Genomic DNA, 26,272 nt, shown 5'->3' on the forward strand with positions numbered 1-26,272 from the left:
CTGGGGCCCCAGGCTTTTGATTCAGTAGGTCTAAGAGGGAGGTCCAAGAGTCTATATTTTAATAAGCATCCCAGAAGATATGGATACCAGTGACCTAAGGATAAAATGTACGTTGGTCTGGAGGAAGAGATGCCTTTGTTCCTATCCAAGAAGGATACCTCTTTCTGTGCGCTAGACACCATATTTTTCCATTCCCTCAGACATTTTACTTTACTGTACTGACTGCCTACGTTCTTTAATCTCTCCTTAAATCCTAACAGTCAAACAATTTTTCAATAAAGCATGTCTGACCCAAGTCATCCACCTCAAAACCCACCAGCTTTTCCTGTCTCCTGTCTCCATGGTTCTCAACTTTGAATAGTCAGGAATTGAAATGTGTTCTAAGCATTATCTGCAAACTAGTGTTTTCCAAAATGTATTGTAAGAGTGAAATATATATAAGAGAAATATCTGCTTCCAAGTTTAAAAAAATGAATTTTGTACAGAATATGCTAAACATATTTATAGAGCTGTTCTTATAACCCTATGATAAACTGCTTTCAAGAAATCACGTACCATAAAATGTCAAGAAATCACAGAAAGACTACCTGTTGCCCAAATATATAATGTCCCATCTGTGGGCTGATACATAGGCAGCATTTATTAAATTAAATAGAGCCATCCATTCCATGTTCAATGGCCTACATTATGTATCTTACAGCTATTATAATAATTTTAATAACATATACTTGTATTACTCTAAGCATGTATTGTATAATAAACATCTATAGTATATAAACTCATTACTCATTCCTCTGGATCTGTGTCTGAAAAGGATTCATTTATGTGGTCATTATAACTAAATCCAAGTGTACATTTCATTTCCTAAGCTCTTTTTGTTGTTCTCTCAAAATATTCTATGGTCAAATAAGTTGGGAAACCAAACCTGGGTTAACAGTGTACCTTGCATAGAGGCACACTATTCTTTTTTGAATGTTTGTACATACTGTTGTACTTATAAGTAAATTAAAAACACCACTGCATGGTAGCTTCCTGCCATTACAGATTTTCCCAATTAGTAGAGAGTAAAGAGCCAGTTACTTTAACGTGATAACTTTGTTTTTTGGTAGGTGCCTGGAGGGCTCCGTTGGTTAAGCACCCAACTCCTGGTTTCTTGAAACTTTCAAATATAAATTAATCTTTTTAATTAAGAACAGGAGGCCAATAATTCACTTTGTAGACATGATGCAGATTTGTTCCTACAGGTTCATCTGCAAGAACCTCAAGAACTGAAAACGAAGGTAACTAAAGTTTCTAGAGTTTTGGGCCTTTTGAAATGAAATCCCAATGATGTGTGATGACACCATCACTAAAGTTAATGATGGCAGCAGCTGACACTTATTGACTCTGGGCTTTACAGTGTTAAGCACTTTGCATCATCACCTCCCTCGGATCTTTATACGACCCTACATGTAAGGGAGATTGTCATAATTATTATATAAATTGTCTTAATTTAATAGTTAATAAAACGAGACTCTGACAGGTTAAATAATTATCAACTTCCCACAAATAAGCCCTTACTCGGGTATTAACACCTTCCAACGTAAGGCAGTTCTCCCTCCCTCCCATCTGCATGCACTGACCCCTCTGTCCTTCCCCAGTTCTCTAGGTGGTCAGGTAGGGGATAGACTTCCAGCCGGGCCCCCACTCACATTCAGCAGCCGGTACCCAGTGCCCTCCTTGGTCTCCTCCTTGGGCAGAAAATCGGTCTTAGGCTCCTGGGGGTTACGAGGTGGAGAAAACGCCAACTCTTTGTTGTCTATGGTTTCCACGTTGGCCTGACGTTTCTTCGGAAGCATAGGGTCTGTGTTCAAGGTATGGACCCGCCAGCCACGGTCATCAGCTGTGTTGGACACCTTGGCCATCTCTCTGGGGGGTTCCATTCCCCCGTGCTCTGTTGGGCGGGTCTATGCTTAACCGCCTGCCTGCTACTGCGCAGGCGCTGCCCCCCAGCCACCTTTCCCCGCGCATGCGTACATGCCCGTAACAGCACGTTTCCCAGATAGAGCGGGCTTTAGGAGAGTGTAAGCTTCAAAACCCTGGAGGGTCAGGTGCAAGCGCTTACCTAAGCCGTTTCGGTCTCCCTTATAAGGAGTCATAGCATGCTGGTGGACAGCAAGGCTCCTCAGCAGTGCGATTTTCTTATCTGCTCCTCAAACTATTAAAAGCCTCCTTTCCTAAACCAGTTACTTCTAGTTTAGAATATCAATAACCACTTCCTTACACTATCCCCTGAGCTCCAGATGTTGTTTGCAGCAGTCTACTTGGACATCTTTATTGTCCCATACACTTGTAACACATGTTAATATTCTTCTCTCCCAGACCTATAGTATGTTACAAATTTACTTAATGTAGCAATATCATAGCCACAAAAGCTTAAAATCTCATTTTTTAAATTCTAACCTTAATATTAGAGCTCTACTGCTCCTCTTCATGGCACCTAGTTTAAGACACCTCACATACACAATTGCAATGGTTTACTCATGGGTCTCCCAGCCTGCTGTCATCCACCCTTTACACTGCCTCAATATTATTGTTTACCTTTAAAAACAAACAAAACCAAAAAATAAAAATAAAAACAACACCAGAAATTTTCAGAGCTTTTTTATTAGCCGTAAATTTGAATTCCTTGATATGGAAACCAAAGGCATTCAAAATGCACTCTGCTACCTCAGGATCCTTATATATTGTTTTTCTGCTTGGGATCTATTTTTCTTTTATTTAAGGGCCAGCTCAAACTTCAGCTTTCAGTTAAATCTTATAAACCCATGCACATATTCTCAAAGCAGAGTTAACTGTTGTCTCTAAGCTACAACTTGGCATATCACGACTAATGGGCTCACACTATTAGAATTAGTTAATTTCAAAAGAGTTCTAAGGGAGCAGGAACCTGATTCTCATCTCGTAGTCCTCAGGGCTCATGGCACAAGAGCCTAAAGCTCTTGATACATGCTTGTGGTCATTTGGGGTCTATGCTGGGTGGTGCTTAATCACTGTGCCAGTGAGATTTGCTGCCCATCAGCACGCTCTGACTTCTTTGGGGTTCATATAATAATGTGACATAAAAAGTATCTAACCTGGGGCACCTGGGTGGCTCAATTGATTAACCTTCCAGCTCTTGGTTTCAAATCAGGTCATGATCTCCTGATTTGTGAGTGAGAGCCCGGCATCAGGCTCTGTGCTGATAGTGTAGAGCCTGCTTGGAATTCTCTCTCCCTCTCTACCTCTGCTCCTCCCCTGCTGGCAGGCTTCTGCACTAGCTCTCTCTCTCTCTCTCTCTCTCTCTCTCTCAAAATAAATAAATAAACTTTAAAAAATATACATCTAACCTAAATCTAATCAAACCTGTAAACCTAACCTGCAGTCTACAGGAAATTCAGGAGATAGAGAAAAAATTGAATGATGCTATTAGGAAAAAAATCAAACAAATGCAAAATGTAGGCAGGACATTCTAAAACAAAATGGTGTGAATTCTTTTTTAAAAATGTAAAGAAGAAACAAAGTTACAGCCACTCTAGAAAACAGTTTGGCAATTTCTTAAAAAAAAAAAAAACTAAACATGTAACTACCATGCACCCTAGCAATTGCACTCCTGGGCACTTTCACAGAGAAACAAAACTTACATTCACATAAAAACCGGCACACAAATGTTCATAGCAACTTTATTCATAATAGCCAAAAAAGTGAAATCAACTCAGATGTTTTTCAAGAAGTAAATGATTAAACAGGTGTTCTATCTTAGAATACAATTTAGCAATGAAAAAAGATGAATACACAACTTGGATGAATTTTCTGGGCAGAAAAAAAGCTAATCCCAAAAGATTACATACATATATATGTATACATATGCATGCATACATACATATGTATACATATGCATGCATACATACATATGTATACATATGCATGCATACATACATACATATAAATGTATGATTCATTTATAACATTCTTGAAATGACAAAATTTTATAAATAGAAGACAGATTAATGGTTGCAAGGGGTTGGAGTTAGAGGTGCAGAGATGGGGAAATAAGTGTGGTTATAAAAGGGCAGCAATGAAAGACTCCTATAGTTTTTGGGACTGTTTAGTACCTTTAAAAAAATTTCATGTTTATTTATTTTTGAGAGAGACAGATCTGTTTCGTTTGCTCATTGGGATATTGGCAAAATTCAGTTCCTTAACGATGTAAGACTGAGTCCACATCCATTTCCTGGAGGGCTGTCAACCAAGGGTCATTCTCAGCTTCTAGATATCACTCATGTTCATTGGCTTGTGGCCCCGTCCTCCTTCAAAATGAACAACATAGAACTCTCTGCCCCTGTTCCATTCTCACTTTACTCTTTGACCACATACAGGAAGGGTTCTCTGCTTTTACAGACTTATGTAATTACACTGGGCCCAAACAGATACTCCAGGACAATTTCCCCATTTCAAGGCTAAACAACCTTAATCACATCTGCAAAATCCGTTTTGCCAATATAAGGTTCCAGGAGGAAGAGATGAATATCTTTGGAGGATATTATTCAGACTACTACAACCCCTACACTGTTTTTTTCATATTTCCTTGATTTTTTTTTTTGGTTCAGGTGTGGTAGCTTTAGAGCTAATGGACAACTTCCCTGAAGTTTGCTAACAAGGAGGATCACCAACTCCTACACCACCAGCCTGTTACCAGCATAACCATCCCTGATCACAGCAAAAGCTAGAACTGGCAGGATGACTTCAGAATTGCCAACAGACTCACAATTCTGTGTCAGCACAGAGAATCCCCTTTTCAGCAGCTCCAGTCTCCTGGGCAGCAAGATATTTCTAGTAGGGTGTTCCCACCAAATTTAGACCTATTCTTAGAGCCATCCACCCCTCGTCAATTGGTCAGTGCTCTTCTGTTCCACAACACTCGGTTGCTTGCTAATCAGGGCAGGCCCAAAAGTTTTACTGACAAGCTTGATACGCCTTTGAAGTATATCTTCCCGTGGAGAGTGTCTCCTCATTGTTTTGAGCTCTAGGATCTCATACTAGTTGAGGCACCGTGGAATACAGCTCTGAAGAGACCCTTTTCCATGCAGGACACATCTCAAGAGTGGGATTTATTTGAGAGCCAGAGATGTCTCTGATAGAGAGCCTGAGAAAAGGGATGGTGTTTTCTCCTCATATTTTCTTGTTGCACAAAAATAGAGGCAGAGGAAAGGGCACGGCAGAGGTGAACTGAGTTAGCTCAATAAACTCACAGGACTCTCATTTATTCCATTGAATTCGTGTTCCACTCAGCTTCTCTTTTGCTACATGTTTTTTGAAGCTTCCTAAATGATTCTGATGTGCAACCAGATATTGGAAAACCATTATGGATTTTTAAAGGATAGTAAACTTTTACAGTTTTAAAACTTTTTTATTGAAGTATAATTAATATACAGTACTATATTAGTTTCAGGTGTACAACCTAATGATTCAACAGTTCTACATATTACTCAGTGCTTACCACTGTAAGTATGGTTATCTTCTGTCATCTCACATTTTTATAATTGTATTGATTGAATTCCCTGTTGTACTTCTCATCCCTGTGACTTATTTTGTAACTGGAAGTTTGCACCTCTTAATCCCCTTCATCTATTTCACCCATCCTCCTACCCGCCTTCCCACTTTGTTCTCTGTTTTTGAGTCAAATTTTTTTTGTCTTTGTTATGTTTCTTAAATTCCACATGAGTGAAATCATATGGTATCTGTCTTTCTCTAACTTACTTCACTTAGCATTATACCTTCTAGGTCCATCCATGTTGCCACAAATGCTAAGATTTCATTCTATTTTGTGGCTGAGTAATATTCAATTCTATGTTCATACTACAACTTCTTTACTTTCATCTATGGATGGACACTTGGGTTGCTTTCCTATCTTGGCTATTGTAAACATTGCTACAATAAGCTAGGGGTGCATATATCTTTTTGAATTAGTGTTTTTGTTTTCTTTGGGCAAATACACAGTAGTGGAATTGCTGGATCATATAGTAGTTTTATTTTTAATTTTTTGAGGAATCTCCACACTGTTTTCCACAGTGGCTGCACCAATTTGCATTCTTACCAACAGTGCACAAGTGTTTCTTTTCCTCCACATCCTCCCCAACACTCATGACCACTGGTCTTTTTGAATTTAGGCATTCTCACCGATGTAAGGTGATTTCTCATTGTGGTTTTGATTTGCATTTCCGTGATAATAGTGATGTTGACCAGCTTTTCATGTATCTGTTAGCCATGTGTATGTTTTCATTGGCAAAATGTCTATTTAGGTCCTCTGCCCATTTTTTAAATAGATTACTTGTTTTTTGGTGTTGAGTTGTAGACATTCTTTACAGATTTTGGATATTAACCCCTTATCAAATATATCAAATATTTGCAAATATCTTCTCCCATTCAGTAGGTTGCCTTTGATTTTGTTGATGGTTTCCTTTGCTATGCAAAGCTTTTTATTTTGGTGTAGTTCTAATATGAAACTTTTCAAACAGAAGAGGTACATTTTATTAGTCATGAAGTAAAGCAACTTTCAAGCTAAATTACAGTATATTTATTACATGATATATAATCAACACCACCATTCCAGTTTCAAAAAAGACAAATTTCATATTTTAATTTATTCAGTAAGGAGACATTAAAAATAAAGGTCTTTTGACCCCTTCTTCCCTATTCCCCATATTTTGTTTAAGCCTGATATACATTTCATAACAGTAATTTTCTTTTCTGTATTAGAACTTTTCAAGATAATGATTATAAATCCAACTAGCTTGAGAGCAGGATATAAAAACTTTCACCTGCTGTTTTCTAGCTCATTACCTCCTTTGTCATTAAAATGATAATGCTATAGAAATTAGTGTTTGGGTATGAACTGCAGATACAATTTTTATTTTCCATAATCTTGAAAAATTTTTCAGTACTATATAATCAAAAACTCAATTCCAAATACACCAGAACATATCTTATTAAAACACATTTTAAAACAAGAATAGGAAAAATTCTAAATCCTGGGTCATTATTACTCTGAAGGTGAGCTGGCATTATGAAGAGGCTTTGAGTCCTTTATCTTTTTCAGGATATTCTTCCACATCAGAGGAGAACATCAACTCTGGGAGAAAAAATGAAGAGATCTTACTCAAAATGGTTTCCCAGTACCTCAAAAAGAATTTTGCGACTTAGTTATAAACAAATACTGTTTATAACTGACATATTTAATACATATAATAGCCCTCAAGTACAAGTAAGAATTCTTAATAATGAAATCTGATTTAAGCACATGAGTGGTTGAGTCAGTTAAGCATCTGACTCTTTTTTAAAGTTTATTTATTTATTCTGAGAGAGAGAGAGAGCATGGGAGTGTCAGAGAGAGAGAACAGGGGAGGATCAGAGAGAGAGAGAGAGAGAGAGAGAGAGAGAGAATTCCAAGCAGGCTCCACACTGTCAGCACAGAGCCTGCCTGGAATTCTCTCTTTCTCCCTCTGCCCCTCCCCTGCTCATGCTGCTCTCTCTCTCAAAATAAATAAATAAACTTAAAAAAATAACAAAAGGCAATTACATGACAAATGTACAAACTGTACATTTTGAAATGTTTAAATTTTAAATGTGCTATAAACCACTGAAAAATAAAACATATACAATGGAGATAATAACTCTTACCAGAAAATTTAAGTCACTTAGAGAACCCAGGATTCTTAAACAGCTAAAAGGACTAGCTCTGTAGTGACCATGGCAACCTACAATGGAGGGACAGAGGAAGAACAAGGCCTTGGAACTGACATGAGGTGTGTGCCCAGTTATCTTTATCTTAAATGTGTTATCCCACTTAATCACCATAATAACCCAATAAGCAAGTTATTTTCATCCTCATTTTATATTTATACTTTTTATCCACATAGAAATAAAAATGTATGACTCATACATCCCTAAAAGACAGCAGGATCCTGGAAATCTGCACAAGCCAGCTGGATCCAGCTTCACTCCCAGCCATCATGTAGAATGTTATTAGTTGACATTTCTACATGTAAACTATTATTTAGTATATAGGTGTGTAATTTATCAAAATTAAAAGAAATAAAGATAAAGAAGCCCTTAGGAATTTAACAAAGTCTTCCAATAAAAATATTAGATGAAAAATTCCTTGAATGACTAAATGCTGAGTGAAAATAAGAAACAGCAAAATACATAAAGCCTAAAACAACTTTTAAAAATACTTCAAATACCCCATAAGAAACAAAGCAACAGAATATTCGGTGAAGTAACATAAGAATTATGATGCAAAAGAGTACATTTGTGAATAAAAACACACCAGGTTACATCTTTTGTCTTAGTTTTTACAAATGGAAATATTGGAAAGATTCTCAATTCTTAGACTTCTGAGGTTGTAATTAGTTGATCAAATCACAAAGGCTCAGGATATTTAACCAATCAAGAATAAATAACCAAAGTCCAGAAAAATCAAAGAGATTTAAGGGTGAAACTAGGGAACATCTGCTAAGGAAATACAAGTTACACTAGAAATACTAAGTAGTTCCTAAAGCAGTGTGTTCAAGGGTTATCAGTCTGCTAATATGATTTCTCTTCTCCAGATGTTCCAAAAAGAGTCTGAGGACAATAGATTAGTAAATCTCACTTTCCACCAGGCACACTAAAGCTAGGATTACTACATACTTCATTAGACAGTGAAGGGTTAAGAATCTGTGCCAGGTAGAGGAGGTAAGAATGAATATGTCTGATAAAAGCTACATAGATGAAGCATAATTTATTTCAAATTAAGAGATACTCTGATCAGAAGGAAACCAAGAGAAACGAAGAGCAAAGACTCTCTATAAAATACTTGAAGGGTTCCAGGAAGAAATACCTCCTAAATATAAATATGCACGTGGGCCACAGAAGACTTTCATTAAGTACTCTGAGGCTCCAACTCTCTTAGGCTCTCTCTGCTTCTCCTGGCATTGTTTTGCCACTTTATTGTCACTCTCCTTACATTATTTTATTTTAAACACAGCTTTGTTATCAGAATATTTTAAACTCAAAAAAAAAAAGAATATTTTAAACTCCATTCAATAAAAGAAAATTTATAAAGTCAAAAGATTTCATGATATTCTTATACTATTTCTTCTTTAATACCTTCACTAAGATCCATGCCTGGCCTGTAAGACAAAAAAAGCCATGATAGTCCAACCAGAAGGGCCACCACCAGATTCACTACAATCCATGGCTGGAGAACCTGTTCCTCAACTCCTGCTGCCCTAAAAATACATGAACACTCATTAGAAATATCTTCATTTAGGATCATATATCCAAATATATCTATTTAATAAACTTAAAAAAAAATAGCAGTCCTCACCTAGAGAAATAACAAGCATGAAATAAATATAAAATATATAATTTCCCTATAATATACCATATATATATAAAAACACACACAGACACACACACACACACACACACCATGAGAATAAAGGTTCAAAGGTTACTGAACTCTATTGCCAAACAAATTTTCTAGGTTTCCCTTCCATTTACTGTGGTGCTACCCATGCCCCTCGCTACCTTCTCAAAAAAGACTGCCCCTCTGAATTTTGGGAACTGGACTCTCAACTGACCTGTCAGCATCATGACTGGCTACTGATCTGTGGAGGTTGGTTCTCCTTAGATTGCTCTCTTTCTAGTCTTTTCTGACTCCGTCCCAGCTACCCACTCCAGTCACTATTCTGGGGTGGTTAGGCTCCCTGACTGGGGGTAAAGGTACAAGGCTTCTCCAGTTCATGGTGTATGACTGATCTTAAAACCATAACTTAATAGATTTAAAACAGATTTATAAAAAAGAGTACATTTCATTAAAAATGCAGTTAAATACCAATAGTTATCCATTAACCAAGGTAATAGGTATTTTCTTACCATAATTTTGGGAACAAAAACAGGCCTTCATTATTATTTATAAGTGAAAACATGTAAGAGAGTAGAAGGATAAGAACAGTACTCTGATTGTTGCTGTTATTTTACCATCAACAATTGCTAATGCTACTGTGGGTTCTTACCAGAGGCTACCATTAACAGAAGAAGGTGTGTAAAGGTGGATTCTGTCACTTGTCATTTGCTGACTCAGAGATAATATAAGAGCAGTAAAGTACACTGAGAAAAAGATAAATGAAATTACTAAAGTATTTTTAACAAACCAGTTTATTTTGAATTATAGATTACTGCAAAGTCAAAACTCTATACGTTGGGGAATGATGACATAAAAGAAATTCATTTGATCAATTTCAATAGGCTGGCTAGCCTTATTTTAATTTTCGGGAATATAGATGCAGAAGGGTGTTTTGAGATGCTCATTATTTTATCATTAGAAACTACAAGAACCTAAAGGTCTTTTAAGAAATTAAATTACTTACTCAAGGTCTTAAAACTAGTTTTACTAATATTCCCATAACTTAGAACAAAATGTATCCCAAATTATCAAAAAGATATAAAATAGTATTTGTTGCTGAAATGCCATGCTAGCTGAATCTGTTTAATGTCAAGTAGGAAATACAAAACTGAAACATTACAAAATACAGGACAAATTAAACTTTTGAAAGTTATCTAGATCAACCTGCACTGGAAAACAATTCTATAAAAATTATGCTTACTGTATTTTTTTAATTGCAAATTCCACCAGACATCTATAAGTAATGTTTACAAGAAGCAATAACATAAAATCTTTCTGAAAGTAAAAATTAAACTTTTCCTGGTTCAAAATTACAGTGTAATTCAAGTATTAAACAATTATCAAATTAAACTTTTTACTCACAGAAAGACGCTAAAGCTGTAGGATCCAGGGCAAGAAAATTTCGGATTGCTACCGATGTTTTAGCAAAGTCGATCCTAGAAAATACAAAAGTCGCTTGTCAGAGTGCGTTCATAAACTTCTCACAAAACTGTACTCTCTTGACTCTCCTGACTGTCCCGTTTTTCTTCTCTATTCTAATGCTACCACATACATTGTCTATTATTAAGCTTTAAGTGGCTACAGTTTATACTAAACACACATGAAAGAATATCTTATTTACAAAAGCCACATAAAACATTTAACTAGATTAATATTTAGTCAATATTCCTTTGGGGTTAAGACATTCTTAACAAATTAAACAAATTAAACATGAATTGCAAAATTTCATTAGATTCTACCTCTTTGTATTACCCATATCATTAGGCTTTAAGTTGCTGTTTTTCCTAATGGGTTGAATCGTGTTCTCAAAGACATGTTGAACCTCTAGCCCCTTCCCCACCCTTACCTGTGAACATGACCTTATTTGGAAATAGAGTCTTTACAGATGTGATCAAGTTAAGATGAAGTCATTCTAATGGGCCCTAATTCAATACAACTGCTGTCCTTAGAAGGAGAGAAGGGAAGACCACCACGTGACAAAAAAGGCAGAGGCTGTAGAATCATCTACAATCCAAGGAATAATGCCCGAGATTGTCAGCAACCACTGGAAGCTAAGGAAAGACGTGGAAGAGACTCTCTATCCAGCCCTACAGAAAGGGACCAACCTGGCTGACACCTTGATTTCAGAATTCTAGCCTCCAGAACTGAAAGAGAATAAATCACTGTTGCTTTAAGCGACCCAGTTTATAGTACAGTTGGCCTTTGATTAACACAGGTTTGAACTGCATAGGTCCAATTACACGCAGATTTTTTTCAATAAATATAGTGCAGTACTAGAAATGTATTTTCTCTTCCTTATGATTTTCTTAATAACTTTTGTTTTTTCTGGATTACTTTTTTAGAATACAGTATGTAATACATATAACATACAAAATATGTGGTAATCGACTATTTATGTTATTGGTAAGGGTTCTGGTCAACAGTAGGTTATTAGTTAAGTTCTCTGAAGGAATCAAAAGTTAAATATAAATTTCTGACTTGCAAGGGGTCAGCACACCCAACCCCTAAGATTTTCAAGGGTCAACCGTACTTTGTTACAGCAAACCTAGGAAATTCATACAATACCCAGAATCTCACATATTACCTGATTCAGATGATTTGGAAGATGATATTTGGAAATGTTTCCAATGATTTGGAAGAAATTTCAGATTTAGAATTGATGCTGGAATGGATTTAGATTTAGGAAGTGCTTTTTTTTGGAGAGTATTCCCATCCCCTCCCCCCGCAAAAAACAGAAACAGACTGGCTTTTTAAAAAAGTCAAAATAATATTAATATCCTAGAATTCTCTTTTGAAAACTGTCATTGTCAGAGACATAGTTTGCTCAACATTTCCACCTAAAGAAAAGTTAGAGGGATGTGCAGTCACAATAATCTTACCTGTCAAAAGTTGAAACTGTACTTAGAGCCAAAAGCAAGTAGAGAAGACTCTGCATTGGATATGCTAAGGTCTTGTACTGTTGCAGAAGGTTTGAGAGGTTAGAAAACTGATCTCCTGCTAGAACATATATGAAAACAATATTCCACACAGCACAGCCAGCCAAGAAGCCATGGGAAAAGAGACCAATCATCCTGAATGGAAAAGGGTTCAATTATTATGCACGCATTACTAAAGTAAAATGCTAAAATATTTCTTAAATCTTTTCACATGTAAGAATAAAACCCAACATTTCAAAACACTAAAACCAAGCTTTTTCTTTTTATCACACTGATAGGCAGATGATTTAATTCCAATTAAAATTTTTTAAAAATACACCTATTTACTATTTTGTCAGTTTTGTTCACAATTTAGATCAACACTTATTAAAAAATTATGGAACATCTGTTTAAACATTTCGTAAAAAAATTTTATTTATTCTTGAGGGAGAGAGAGACAGAGTGTGAGTGGGGAGAGGCAGAGAAAGAGGGAGGCACAGAATCAGAAGCAGGCTCCAAGCTCGGAACTGTCAGCACAGAGCCCGACGTGGGGCTTGAACTCACGAGCTGTGAGACCATGACCTGAGCTGAAGTCAGACGCTTACCAACTGAGCCACCCAGGTGCCCCTTGAACAACTATTTTAAGAAAAGTCCAACAAAAGCAGCCACCTGAAAGCCCGGTGTACTGAGAGTGCAACATCTCTGGTCGTCCAGGAAAGCTTCACGTCCATTGACACCTCTATATTTTCTGTGGTTTTTATCAACTCTGAACGATCAGCAGCCTGGAATCTCCCTAAGAACACATTACATACTTATTAACAACTAGTAACAGAGAACCCTGGCAGTCTGTTTACTTTATTTCACACCATAAGAACCCTGAGACTGAGATTTTGCGGTTTTTCTAGCTAAAAACTCTCCCTGATCCAGTCCCTATTTCAGAAGTCTCTTTTCGTTCATAGCAGCACTCTCCACAATAGCTAAAACATGGAAAGAGCCTAAGTGTCCATCAACGGACGAATGGATCAAGAAGATGTGGTTTATCTATACCATGGAATACTACATGGCAATGAGAAACAATGAAATCTGGCCATGTGTAGCAACATGGNTCTCTTTTCTTTTGTTTGCTTAAATATACTATTTTTTTATCTTTAGGGAAAATAAAAAAGTCCATATACTTCCTTCTCATCCCAAAATAGATGTTAAAGTAACAGTTTTGGAAATCAATTGTATTTAATGAAATAATGAACTTCCCACCCAGAACAAGGTCCAGAAACCTTTAACCTGACATAATCCAAAATATTCTAATTTTGAGATGTTAGGAGTTTATTAAAGTTCAAAGTTTTTTTAACATTTATTTATTTTTGAGAGAGAGAGACAGAGCAGGGGAGAAGCAGAGAGAGAGAGGGAAACACAGAATCTGAAGCAGGCTCCAGGCTCTGAGTTGTCAGCACAAAGCCCAGTGTGGGGCTTGAACTTACAAACTGTGAGATCATGACCTGAGCCAAAGTCAAATGCTTAACCACAGTGAGCCACACAGGTGCCCCTAGAAGTTTATTAAAGTTTAAATGCCAGCACTATAAAGCTAAGTCAATGTTTGAAAAGACTTCAAAATTTCTTGGGGAAAAAGCCAGTGTGTGTATCATGGCATTCTGTGACGACAGAGAGGAAAAGAATTGTTTTATAAATATGAGATTCCTGTGGTAAGTATCCATTCAAGTGTCAGCATTGCAATACTGTGTGAGCAGAGACTTACTTATCCTTTTACTGTTGACAAGTCTCCTTCTTGTAGCTCTACCAATCCACAAACAGACCTCAGGAAGCAGGAAAGTTTCCATTTCAATTATCTTTGCCAAATCTCGCTGTCAAGTATTTGGGAGGATGAAAGACAGAGGTGCAATACCTAATTTTCCCTAAGAAAAGACAACTTCTGGGCAGGCAACTGGTGTCTGTTATGGTCAGTTACTCTAGTAGGGAAGTTTCTGTGTTAAGCCAACAAGAATAAAAATGAGAATTCAGTGACATTGCTTAAAAAATAGACTATCAAAAATAGATATTGCTTAAAAATGAGGATTGAGAGCTATTGCTTAAAAACAGGAATTAAACAGCAACATAGGATACTAGTAAAAGCACTTGACTAGAAGTCATTCAACCTCAGTTCAAGTCCCAGTTCTGCACTAACCTACTTTGAGACCCTGGCTAAGTCTGCCTCTTGGGATCACAAGTTTCTCATTGGCCAAGAACTCTAAGATGCCTCAGATGAGATCTTACAGAATACAAATTCTAAAATAATTTACATAAAATCTAAATTGTAAATTGTAGGACTAATGTTTACTTTTCATTTGAGTTCTTTAAGCAGCATATTCATAGTATATCCATGGGATATGTACAGTCATGCTTTCCATGTTTTTCTTAAACACGGCAAATGGAGTCTTATAATCAATGTCAAAAAGAATGTAGAGCTACAACATTGTATTTCCTATTTAAATAGTAATACCATCATGTATTTTCTCTCATTTATTTGTAATTATAAAATTTATATCATTATGTGCCCTACCACCAACACCACCACCAATTATAAAAAACTGGTAAAGTACAACAAAGAATAAAGAAATGGGTGAAGTGGGTGGGAGATTTTCTAAGATACCCACAATCCCATAACACGGAAACAACTAGCATTAATCTTTTGGCATATATCCTTCTAGTCTTTTGTCCTATACATTTTTCTACAGTTGAGATCAAACTACGTGTGTGTGTGTGTGTGTGTGTGTGTTTGTGTGTGTGTATTTTTCATTTAATCTTTCCATGAAATGGGGGTACCTGGTGGCTCCGTTGCGTAAGCATCTGACTTTGGCTCACGCCATGATCTCGCGGTTCACGAGTTTGTGTCCCACATTGGGCTCTGTGCTGATAGCTCAGAGTCTGGAGCCTGCTTCAAATTCTGTCTTCCTTACCTTCAGATTAAAAGTAAGGGGATGGAGAAATATATATCATGCTACAGGAAATCAAAAGAAAGNTAAAATAAAAGCATTTCAACTAAAAAAAAAAACAAAAAAAAAACAAAACAAATTCTGTGTCTTCCTGTCTCTCTGCCCCTCCCCCACTCACACTCACTCATGCTCTTGCTCTCTTTCTCTCTCTGCCTCACTTTCAAAAATAAATAAAAACATTAAAAAATTTTAAATCTTCCCATGAAATGAAAAATTCTCCATAAACGTTTTTTTAATGGTATGGAAGATTTGATTATATAGATACACCATAACTGACAGAAATCATACCCCTTTTATTTTATATTTATATTGTTTGCAGTTTTTCATTCTCAAGAATAACAGTATGATGATTAGCTTTGTGTATAAACTTTTGTTCATATTTTTATTTTCTTACTTTAGATCTCCAGAAATATAATTCCTGGGTCAAAGGATATCCTTGTATAATTCCTAAAAAGCTCATATTCCAAAACAAGGAACTACTTACGGCTTTTTTCCACAAACACTTTGCCTACAGGCTGGCTAATGCCAGTGGGTGCAGTGAATACAGACTGTTGTTCTGGACTACTTTGCTCATCAGTAATTATGTCTTCATCTTCTACTCCTAGTTCATTGGCATATTGTAATTCTGCTGGCTGGGTTTTCCTATAATCAGGAAGAATATAAGAAAAATGGATCATTATTACATTTTTACAAACACACATAAGGAGGTACCTGTCAAAGAGCTCTGGACTTGGGAATCAAGAAATGTGGTTTTACTCAAACAGATCTATTATTAACTGTTATGTGCAGCAAGTCGCATATATTTCTGTGGGCCTCAGTTTTCTCATTTGGAAAATGAAGTGACTAAACTAGATTTGTAAGGCTCTTTCCAAACTTAAAATGATAGGATTCTAAATAAATCTGTTCCTATTTGTAGGGTAATTTCCAAATACAAACAATAGTGCTATATAACTTCTTTAAAGTATGCCATTATATTTTATCTGAGACTTAATTATCTGTGCTAAAATACACATTTTTATTTATTGCTGAAATAATTACAATTTGAATTCTATTAATAGGAGAAAATATATCACAATAGTCCACTTTATTAATATTACCTTCAAATTTCAGTATCTGTAGTATCTAACTTTTGCTATTCATCTAATATCTTCTATCGATTTTCATCTATTTTAGAGATAGCTCCTAAAGTTTTTAAGTATAGTATTTTACATTTTCAGTCGTTTATTCTTCTCAAATTTATCATTAGGTTGGTTTAACTGGTATTTTTATAATCCTACTTATGGTATTTAATATGGCTTAATCCAAACCGACCATTTGAGAGCTCTGAATTAAGTAGCACAGTATCTGTGAAGAATATTTCAAAGGACAAATAAATTCTTACTTTGTCTTCCTTCGAGGTTTCTGAATAATCGCCTCCTCAGTTGGCTCCATATGAATGCCATTTTCATTTTGTAATAAAGATGAATTAGATGCTTTCTTTCGGGTGAAGGAAGTCTCCAATTCTGAAAATAAAGTAGATTAAGTTTTCAAGTTACTGTAACGTAGAAAGAAAAGTAATGTATAAAACTTGTAAAACAAGACAACTTTAAAAATTCTAGGCCAAAATTTTTTCATTTTACTAATTTTTAATTATTATAATTTTATACATCTAAACGTTCAGCAAAAAGAAATTGCAATCCCAAAAATATGGGGAAAATTAAATAATCCAACACCCAGAGTGCTGGGAGGGCTCCAAGATTACCTACAGGTCAGATATTCACCCTATGGACCCATGGGACTCAGAAGTCACTACACTCACCAGTCCTCACACACAGTTACAATTTATCACAGTGAAATGACATAAAGCAAAATCAGCAAAAGGAAAAGGCACATGGAGTAAAATTCAGAGGAAACCAGGTATAAGCTGTCAAGAGTCATCTATCACTGGAGTCACATAGGGTGCACCAATTCCCCAGCAACAAGCTGTGACACGTATGACACTTTCTCTACCAGGGACGTTCATTTAAACTCAGCACCCAAGGCTTTTATTGGCTCACACAGGCACCCCCTGCCTAACACATACCAAAATTCCAGAGTCTCAGAAGGAAAGCAGGTATTCAGCATAAATCATATTGTATCCACAAATGCATAACAAACCACTATTCTAATTTAGGGAAAGTTTTATTTCAGTGTGGGGAACTGCTTATCAACCACGTTCCAGAGGCGAGTGAAGAGGCAACCTTGCAAGTGGCCTTTCTTTTTCTTTTTTTTTTTTTTTAAATTATTCTCAAGTTAGTTAACATACAGTGTTGTCTTGGCTTCAGGAGTGGATTCCAGTGATTCATCACTTACATATAACACCCAGTGCTCATCCCAACAAGAGCCCTCCTTAATGCCCATCACCTATTTTCCCCATCCCCATTAACCCTCAATTTGTTCTCTGTATTTAAGAATTTCTTCTTTTGCCTCCCTCTGTTTTTATCTTATTTTTCCTTCCCTTCCCCTATGATTATCTCTTAAGTTTCTCATATTTCACTTATGAGTGAAATCACACAATATCTGTCTTTCTCGGACTGACTTATTTCACTTAGCATAATACACTTTAGTTCCAACCATGTTGTTGCAAATGGCAAGATTTCATTTTGTTTCCCATTGCTGAGTAATATCCCATTGTAGAATATATATACCACATCTTCTTTAGCCATTCATCAGATGATGGACATTTAGGCTCCATGGCTAGTATCATCCTCAATGGAAAAAATTGACAGCTTTCCCCTGAGATCAGGAACATGAGAGGAATGTCCATTCTCATCATTGTTATTCAACATAGTACTGGAAGTGCTAGCCTCAGCAATCAGACAAGAAAATGAAATAAAAGGTATCCAAACGGGCAAAGAAGTCAACCTTTAACTCTTCACAGATAACATTATATTTTACGTGGAAAACCCAAAAGCTCCAACAAAAAGCTGCTAGAGTTGATACAGAAATTCAGCAAAGTCGCAGGATATAAAATCAATGAACAGACATCAGCCACATTTTTATACACCAATAATGAAGCAACAGAAAGAGATATCAGAAAGAGATACCATTTACAATTACATCAAAAACCATAAAATTCCTAGGAATAAATGTAACCAAAGAGGTAAAAGATCTATACACTGAAAACTATAGAAAGTGTATGAAAGTAACTGAAGAAGACGCAAGTAGGCCTTTCTAACGAGAGCAGTTTCAGGCCTGCTATGTTAACTATTTCCTGAGCACAGGGTATTAAGTTTAAGTAAGTCAGTGGTGTCTTTTCATCAGCTAGCTACTCTTCCAATCTGAAAATACTGCAATGGCTTCCTGGAATGTCCTCAAAGCCCCCAGAATTCTATTTTAATAAGACACTTACAGCCCAAACTGGAAATACAATAGAAGTAGAGCATACCATAGTCATCCAGAATGAAACAAAACAAAAATCAAACAAAATTAAATAATCAGAAATTTAGAAAGCTGGACCTGCACAGGTGGGTACATTCTGGAATGGCTGTGACAGGTGCTTTTTGCCAGAACTTCAGTGAGTCCTGAACTTTCTAAAAATGGTCAAGTCAGGGGCACCTGGCTGGCTCAGTCAGGTGAGCATCCAACTCTTGATTTTGGATCCAGTCATGATCACAGGTTCATGGGATTGAGCCCCATGTCCAGCTCCATGCTGAGCGTGGAGCCTGCTTAAGACTCTCTCTCTCTCCCTCTCCCTCTCTCCCTCACTTGCACTCTCTCTCTCTCTCTCAAATTAAAAATAATAAATAAATAAATAATAAAAATAAAATGGTCATTTCTGTAAATACTTTTTCATAATTGTAAAACTAGGTACTGGTATCCATCTTGATTTTCCAATTTGTACCCTAACTAAATTACTAAGGTGGTAGTTTTAATTCAACTATATTTATTGCCAGTAATGAAATAAATCATAAACCTGTCTGAGCATCATTTCTTTCTCTTTTCCCTTCTTCTGCCCTCTCCTCTCCTCATAAATACTTACTGTCCCTGGGCACTGCAGATCCTACCTCAACTCACCTCTAAAATCTGTGCTCCATTCTATGAACTCTTCTAGCTCCTTCCCTTTCCTCCTGTAATTCTTCCATCCAATCAGGACCTACTATTTTCTAAGAAGATAAGTAATTGGTCAGGGTAATTATTTTGTAATAAATTATTCATCAGGGGCCAATGTTAGTAGGAAAGAGCTAATCTCCCAATCCTCATTCCTTCACTTTGTTTTACTCTAACAAAACCCATGGTCTTTCTTCTAATTACTATAAAAGTCATAATGCTCTCAATATTAGAAAAATTAGTAAAATATAAGAAAGGAAAACAATAAAAATCATCCTTAATTCCTTCTTCTAAAAAAACTACCTTTGCTATATATTTCCATTGTTTTTATGATATAGATGCATGCGTATATATGTGTTCTGGGTTGAATTGTGTCCCCCTGCAAGAGGTATGTTCAAGTCCTAACCCACAGTACCTATGAATGAGACTCTATTTGGAAATAGGGTCTTTGCAATTATAATCAAGTTAAGATGAGATCATGCTGGATTAGGATGGGCCTGAAATCCAATGACTGAAATCTTTCTATCATAAATATGGAAAAATGTGACAGCAGGTGTACAAAATGGGAGTTATATGGCCACAAGCCAAAGAACATCAAGGATTGCCAATAACCACCAGAAGCTAGAAGAGGTGAGGATGGATTCTTTCCTAGAGCCTTCAGAGGGGGTACGGCCCTGCAGACACCTTGATTTTGAACTTCTATACTCCAGAACTGTTGGAAAATAAATTTCTGTTGGCTTAAGCTATTCTGTTTATGATAATTTGTTATGGCAGCTCTGGGAAATTAATACAACATATTTTACAAAAATAGGATCCTTTGATATATACTATTGTATGTATGGATAATGACTCAACAGTACATTATTGATGGTTTTCCATGTCACTATTTCACCTTAACAATCCTTTTAATGGGTGCTTGGTTTCTAGTAAATGGATGAAACATGATTTATTTAGTCAGTATCACTTTGTTAGCTATGGTTATTACCAGTTTCTACTCCTAAAAATAATGTTGCAGTTATCATCCTTTAATTATTGTGGGTAGTATAGTTACTTCTATTTCTAGCAGTACAGACAGGCTATACCAATTTATGCTCTTAGCAGCAGCATGTGAGTGTGCCCCTTTTTCATCAACACATTTCTATCTAACACTTTTGAATTTTATAATCTGAAAATAAGCACTGCCAACTTGACAGTATTTTGTCTACCTTGTGAATAGCACCTGGGACATAACAAGACTCAATAAATGATGACTGTTCTTTCATTGTAGTATTGCTAATACTGAATCTATCCCTTCCCCACTGACCTTAAATGTCCATTTTATCACATACTAAATTCTTATACACACCAAGATCTGAAATTTCTGTTTTAATCCCGAATTTGTATTCCTTCCCTCATAATATACAGACATATGACAAAAGAGACTCTCTAAAGTATTCTTGACTTAAACTATTAGAGTTACTCAAATGGTAAAAAATTTTAAGAAAGAAAAAAGCAAAGGGACATGAGTGAGGAAAAATGGGAACAGGGAAGTTTTAAATCATACCCTCAATATTACAACTAGTATCACAATCTAACCTTGGTCTCTTCACATACCAACAGGTAGCCTCGTCTTCCTCTGCCTCCTTTGAACAGGAGCTTCTTCTGGATGCTCGATGGGTTCTTTAGCTGGTGGCTCACTGCTCTCAGACGGCTTGTGAACAGGAGCCTGAACAAGGCCTTCCGAAGTAGCACTACCTACAGAAAAGTGAAGCAGGAAAAAAAAACAGGCTAATTCGAGCAAAGGTCTTAAAAAAATGGAAAAAAAATGGAACTGGAATGGTTCCTAAATGATTATTAACTGTCCTTTGTTATGCCTTTGCCTATAACTATAAGACTGGGTCTTAACCCACATTTATATCACATTATAAATTATAATAAATTCAGTAGTTGGTATATCAAATCAATACTCAGAAGCTTTTGTTTTTGTTTTTTTACTATAGCTCTACATACAAATCCAGATATTGTCACATCTTAAGATTTGTATGAGGCAGCAAGTAGAGTCGAGAGACCAGTTAGAGCTGACTGAGGTTTTGAGCCCAGGTGACTGGAAGAGCGGGGGATTCCATGAACAGAAATTTCTAAGAGGTAAAAATTGATTTATGGCTGAAGGTAATGATGAATTCTGAACATGATGAGTTTAAGTTACTGACAGAACACCCAGGAGTATTAGTGGATACCCAAGACAAAAAAGTTCACAAAACTTGCTTATAGATAGAACCTCTAATACATGGACGATATGGCCCTGCCTTCAGACTCTTGCTCTAATGAAGAGATTCTCTGGATGAAATGAGGGATCCAAGGACCTTGTGTCTCTAAATCCAGTATCCTGTTCAAGGGTCTGAAATCAATCACAGCTTAAGACAATTTATGTTGTCTAGGGATAGAAGACCTCAAAGAGTCCAACAATGCTGTGGAAGTAAGAGTTTAAGTAGCACTACTATTTATGCCACAAATACTTCTAGACGCTCTTCAAGCTGCCCATTGCTTGTTCCTCAATACCACCAGGAATTCCACTGCTTTCAACTGACCCTGATTGTATCTTCAATACAGCAGTGACTTGGGACTGCTGAGGCTTTGTCTCTACCTCATCTGTGATGTTTGTCATGCCTGAGGTCCTGGAAAGACTTGTGACCCCACAAAAAAAGAACAACTTCTTACCTAGTGTGTTTTTTGTTCTGGGCTTCTTTTTCTTAGGACGACTAAGGGGAATATCACCTATAAAACATACACACATACACACACACAAAAAAAAAAACACAGAAAAGACTGCCTAAATTTCAATGCAGAGAGCAGTCAAAAGGAACTTTTAGTAAGGAAGACCTACTTCTACACATTGGGGGAAGGAGGCAAGAAACTGACAAAATCAAAGAAAGCTTATAGTGTAATGCCAGTAGCTCGCTGTTGGTCAGTAATATTAGAAACAGTGACCTTAAAAAAAAAAAAAAAGAAAGAGAAAGAAACAGTGATATTTCTAATACTAGAAAAGTAGGCTCATAAAATATTCATCTGATCCCCTACCTTTCCCAGCCCCCTTGCACCTAGGTGTGACCTGTGACTGGTTTGAGCCAATATACTGTGAGCAGAATTGATGTGCCAAGACATTGAAAAACCCAGTAAGTAACTCTTCAGCTTTCGCTGCCTTGGCTGAAGGATGTTATGATGGCAGAGCCACAGAATGGAGTAGCATGGATCACAATGTCATAGCAAAGAGTGGTGAAAGGTGACAGGCCTGCATTGTTGCCGCAGTGTACTCAGCATTAACCAGAAATAACCTTGTATGACACTAAGTCAGAGACTTTGAGGTTGGTATAGCATAGCCAACTCTATCCTGATTAAATGACACAAAAGACAGTGTAGTCCTTATTACAATACTATAAATTAGCCAATGGTTATGTTCTGGGTGACTCCATTCAGGAATGAGTCCTTTTATATTTGTAAGGTAAAGTATCACTCATATAATTAGTGCTATATATCAATTTTCATTTAATAAAATAGCAGTCAAAAAGATAGTTTGCTAAAAGGATAAAAGGATATTGCAATATTATAAATTATGCCATTCGGATTCAACTTTAAGAAAAACATTAAGGAATCAAATTAGCTTTCGAACTCCAAGTTTTAAAAGTTTTACGTTAAGGATGAACTAACTCACCTTGAATAGCACTTTATGACACCGACCAAATTTAATTAGGACAAAGACAAAAAAAAAAGAAACTATTAATTAGAAATTATACTGTCAGACTGAAAACTGACTTAAGTCATTATAAATTTAAAATAAGCTTTCACACAGCCAGCTAGTTTATAAACTAGCATATTTTTATAAGTAAAAAAGCTAATAAAACTGCTAACAAAATAACCCCAATATTTTCTGAACTTACATACACATATTCCCTACTGTCTATTAATAAAGTGGATTAAACAGATTAAGAATTCTTATTTTGTCACTGATTAAAATCAGCTTAAACTCTGAGGAAACTATTCCAGCAAACCAAAGAGGATCAAAAGTCTGATAAACAAGACATTAAAACATTCAAAACGGATCCATTATCTTACCATGGTGACATTCAGGCTTTGAAACAGAACATTTCATTTTAACTGTAATCCTAATGATTCAAGGATTGTTTACCTTTAAACTTTTAGGAAGCCTTTTTCTAAAATCTTCAAGAAGTCTTCTCTGAATTATTATAATTTTGCAATAATACTAGCCAATTTTTTTACTTTATTCATTTTACATTTTTAAAACTCAATAAAATTACTGTAACTTATTTTTACCTTGGCATAGGTGGAAGGGCTCGTGGAGGACGCTATGGGGAGAAGAAGAAAATTGCTTGTAAGTAAAAGACTCAGAACATCTTCATGTACTTCAAATCTTTTGATACTTCATGTACTTCAAATCTTTCATCAAATGAAATCCAAGTACTACTAAAAATCAGATGGGCAATTCTAAATTTGTTCTACCAACTTCTAAATTTCATATAAAATTCCTTCCTTCCTACACTCCTCTCTATCTACATGCCAGGCTGTGTTCTAAGGACTACAGATACAATAATGAAGAAAACAGAAATCCCTGCTTTTATGGAACTTTCTAGTAGTTAAGTATGAGAAGGTTACACACGAAGGTTACACACACACACACACACACACACACACACACACAAATAAGGGAGGACATGGACTGGTACTTTAGTTACGGAACGTCTCTCAGATATTTGAACTGAGACCTGAGTAAGAAAGGAGCCAAAGGGGAGCAAACTGGCTTTTAGGAGAGATTACAGTGTTTCAGATAAAAGAAGGCCAGGAAGGCTGCAGTACAGTTACAAAGGACAGGCAGGGACCAGATTAATTACATATGTTTTTGGGTTTGTTCGTTTTTTTTTTTTTTAATTTATTAGAGAGAGAGAGAGAGAGAGCGAGAGCGAGCACACGTGAGTGGGGTCAGGGCAGAGGGAGAGGGAGAGAGAATCCCAAGCAAGCTCCCCACTATCAGTGGGCAACCAACCCGCGGGGCTTGATCCCACCAACGGTAACATCATGACCTGAGCGGAAGTCCAGGGTCCGAAGCGTAACAATTGAGTCACCTAGGTACCACCATTTGGGTCTTGAAGACAAAAGGAAGGTGTCTAGATTTTGTTTTAATTAAATGAGAAGCCAGTGGAGGTTGTATGCTACAGAGTAACATACTTTTTTAAAGAAATCACTCTGAATATAGCATGATAAATGCATTCCAGGGCAGAGAGGATTAAACACACACACACACACACACACACACACACCCCTTATAAATGCCACTCTATATGAATAAGAGAAAGTGTTTGCAGTTCAGAGAGATTAGAGATGAGAGGCATTCTCCGATCTTTCAAAACAACATACTAACAGAAGTACCTCGAAATCAATTTAATGTTCCAACTGTCTCATGCAGCTTGCAGAAGGCATTGATTCAAAAGGGTTACATTTTAGACACTTTTAGTTTGTTCTACTATCGTCCCATTTAGCAATCCATTCGTTCAAGCAATGTATTAACACAAATGCTACGAGATTAGGACAAAGCAGCCTGTCTTAATACTATTTGATAGTTAAAATTACGACCGGAAGAAAATGATAGTCCTAAGAGCTATTGTAAAGATGCTATGGATCGCGTTCTGTCCAAGGATTCAGTTCACACATTCCTTGTTTCAAAAGTTCCGCAAAAATGACGTGGCCACTCATTCACAAGGCCACCCTTTAAGCCCCTTAAAAGCAGGACGGCTCAACTGAACACAAAATCCTAAGAAATCAAACCTAACTAAGGCTCGCTTACCACCTGCTTTTTTCCCATTCCGTCTAAAACCCTGCTTGCCCACGGCGGTCAGCTTCCAGGCGCAAGGAACTCACAGCCCGCCCCCTCCTCGCTCCCGCCGGGGCCGGCCACGCGCAGGCGCCGTGCGTCATTGGTCTGCGCAGCCCTGGCGGCTGCGGCGCTCAGCCCCTTCTCTGCAAGGTGGGGGCGAGGATGAGCGCGGGGAGCTGGTCCGGCCTTTTCAATATAGCCTTGCGGAAAAGGGGACCTCGGAGTGGGGGCTGACGTGCCAAGGAAAGAGACTCCAGCGGGTGTGGGACAGCAATCACGGTTGCACCCATGGTTTCCCAAGTGCTTGCAGTGATTTCTTCGAGGAAGGTGGGAAAAGACCTTGATTAAGTCTCCGCTAGGATGTCTTTCCTAGGCGGATAAATACCCCCCGGAAAGAATCTACAGGAAAGACCTCGCTGGCAGTCCGGGAACACGCAGAAGCCGGGAAGGCACCGAAGAGAGGCGTTGTCATAGCAACATGGGCACTCAGGCACCCGGAAACTTCACGCCCCGCTTCTTCCCTGGCTCCAGGAGTTCGGGTCCCGGGGTCGGGACAAACTTCTATCGCCCACTCCAGTCTAATCCTGTGAGCACCAAATGGGTGGACGCGCACACATCACCCATCACCGGCAGGGCTCTCCCTTTGCGATCCCCAGCTCTAGGCATGGCCCCGCCTCAGGGCCAGCTGAGGCGTTAGGACAACACCCTCCACCTCCGCCGCCTCCGTGGCCGAAGCGCCGCTCACCGGGTCGGCCTCCAGGCGAAGCCCTGAGTCCGTCCTCATGGCGCTCTCCCCGCCTGGCTTTCTCAACGCAACCGCCGGTGGCCCGAGCCTGGCTCCCGCGACCGTGCTTCCGGGACCTGCGACAGGCGGGGGCTTCGTGGTGTCGGCTTAGGCCGCAGTTCTGGGGGCCAGATCTCCGCTTGTTTTAGCTGTGTCAAGCCCCGCCCACCAAGGTGTCAAGCCCCG

The 26,272-nt window shown here is 37.5% G+C and overlaps 2 protein-coding genes across 4 annotated transcripts in view; both read right to left on the minus strand.

Moving 5' to 3' along the window:
* Positions 1–1,933, minus strand: part of CATSPERT (catsper channel auxiliary subunit tau) — a 134,678-nt gene extending 132,745 nt beyond the window's left edge. Inside the window, exon 1 of the mRNA XM_077747631.1 lies at positions 1,692–1,933. Coding sequence (XP_077603757.1) covers positions 1,692–1,922 — 231 coding nt within the window. The 5' untranslated portion in view covers positions 1,923–1,933. The remainder of the gene's footprint in view (positions 1–1,691) is intronic.
* Positions 1,934–5,478: 3,545 nt separating this feature from the next.
* TMEM237 (transmembrane protein 237) lies at positions 5,479–26,182 on the minus strand. Of its 3 annotated transcripts, XM_077747620.1 has the most exons (14): positions 25,273–25,335; positions 23,748–23,779; positions 23,128–23,138; positions 22,137–22,193; positions 21,033–21,173; positions 16,753–16,873; positions 15,856–16,013; positions 13,054–13,177; positions 12,349–12,540; positions 10,832–10,905; positions 10,080–10,173; positions 9,169–9,290; positions 7,699–7,775; positions 7,073–7,150 (listed from the first exon to the last, which is right to left on the minus strand). In XM_077747620.1, exons 1-14 carry the CDS (start codon positions 25,288–25,290, stop codon positions 7,145–7,147), a joined length of 1,227 nt encoding a protein of 408 aa, XP_077603746.1. In that variant the 5' UTR covers positions 25,291–25,335; the 3' UTR covers positions 7,073–7,144. The 3 variants fall into 3 exon arrangements, with proteins under 3 accessions (XP_077603745.1, XP_077603747.1, XP_077603746.1); XM_077747619.1 differs by lacking the exons at positions 7,699–7,775; positions 25,273–25,335 and adding an exon at positions 26,048–26,182 and having other exon boundaries at positions 5,479–7,150; XM_077747621.1 differs by lacking the exon at positions 7,699–7,775 and having other exon boundaries at positions 5,479–7,150.
* Between the last annotated feature and the right edge of the window lie 90 nt (positions 26,183–26,272).

Source organism: Crocuta crocuta, unplaced genomic scaffold, assembly GCF_008692635.1.
Source record: "Crocuta crocuta isolate KB4526 unplaced genomic scaffold, BGI_CrCroc_1.0 scaffold159, whole genome shotgun sequence".
Taxonomy (NCBI): Eukaryota; Metazoa; Chordata; class Mammalia; order Carnivora; family Hyaenidae; genus Crocuta; species Crocuta crocuta.

Coding starts and splice junctions, on each gene's coding strand:
- TMEM237 (XM_077747619.1), bottom strand. CDS start 26,086: ATGAGGACGGACTCAGGGCTTCGCCTGGAGGCCGACCCG. Junction 12,541..13,053: donor TCAGTACACCGGGCTTTCAG/GTGGCTGCTTTT, acceptor TTTTCCATTCAG/GATGATTGGTCTCTTTTCCC. Junction 10,174..10,831: donor TACAGCTTTAGCGTCTTTCT/GTGAGTAAAAAG, acceptor TCTTTTTCTCAG/TGTACTTTACTGCTCTTATA.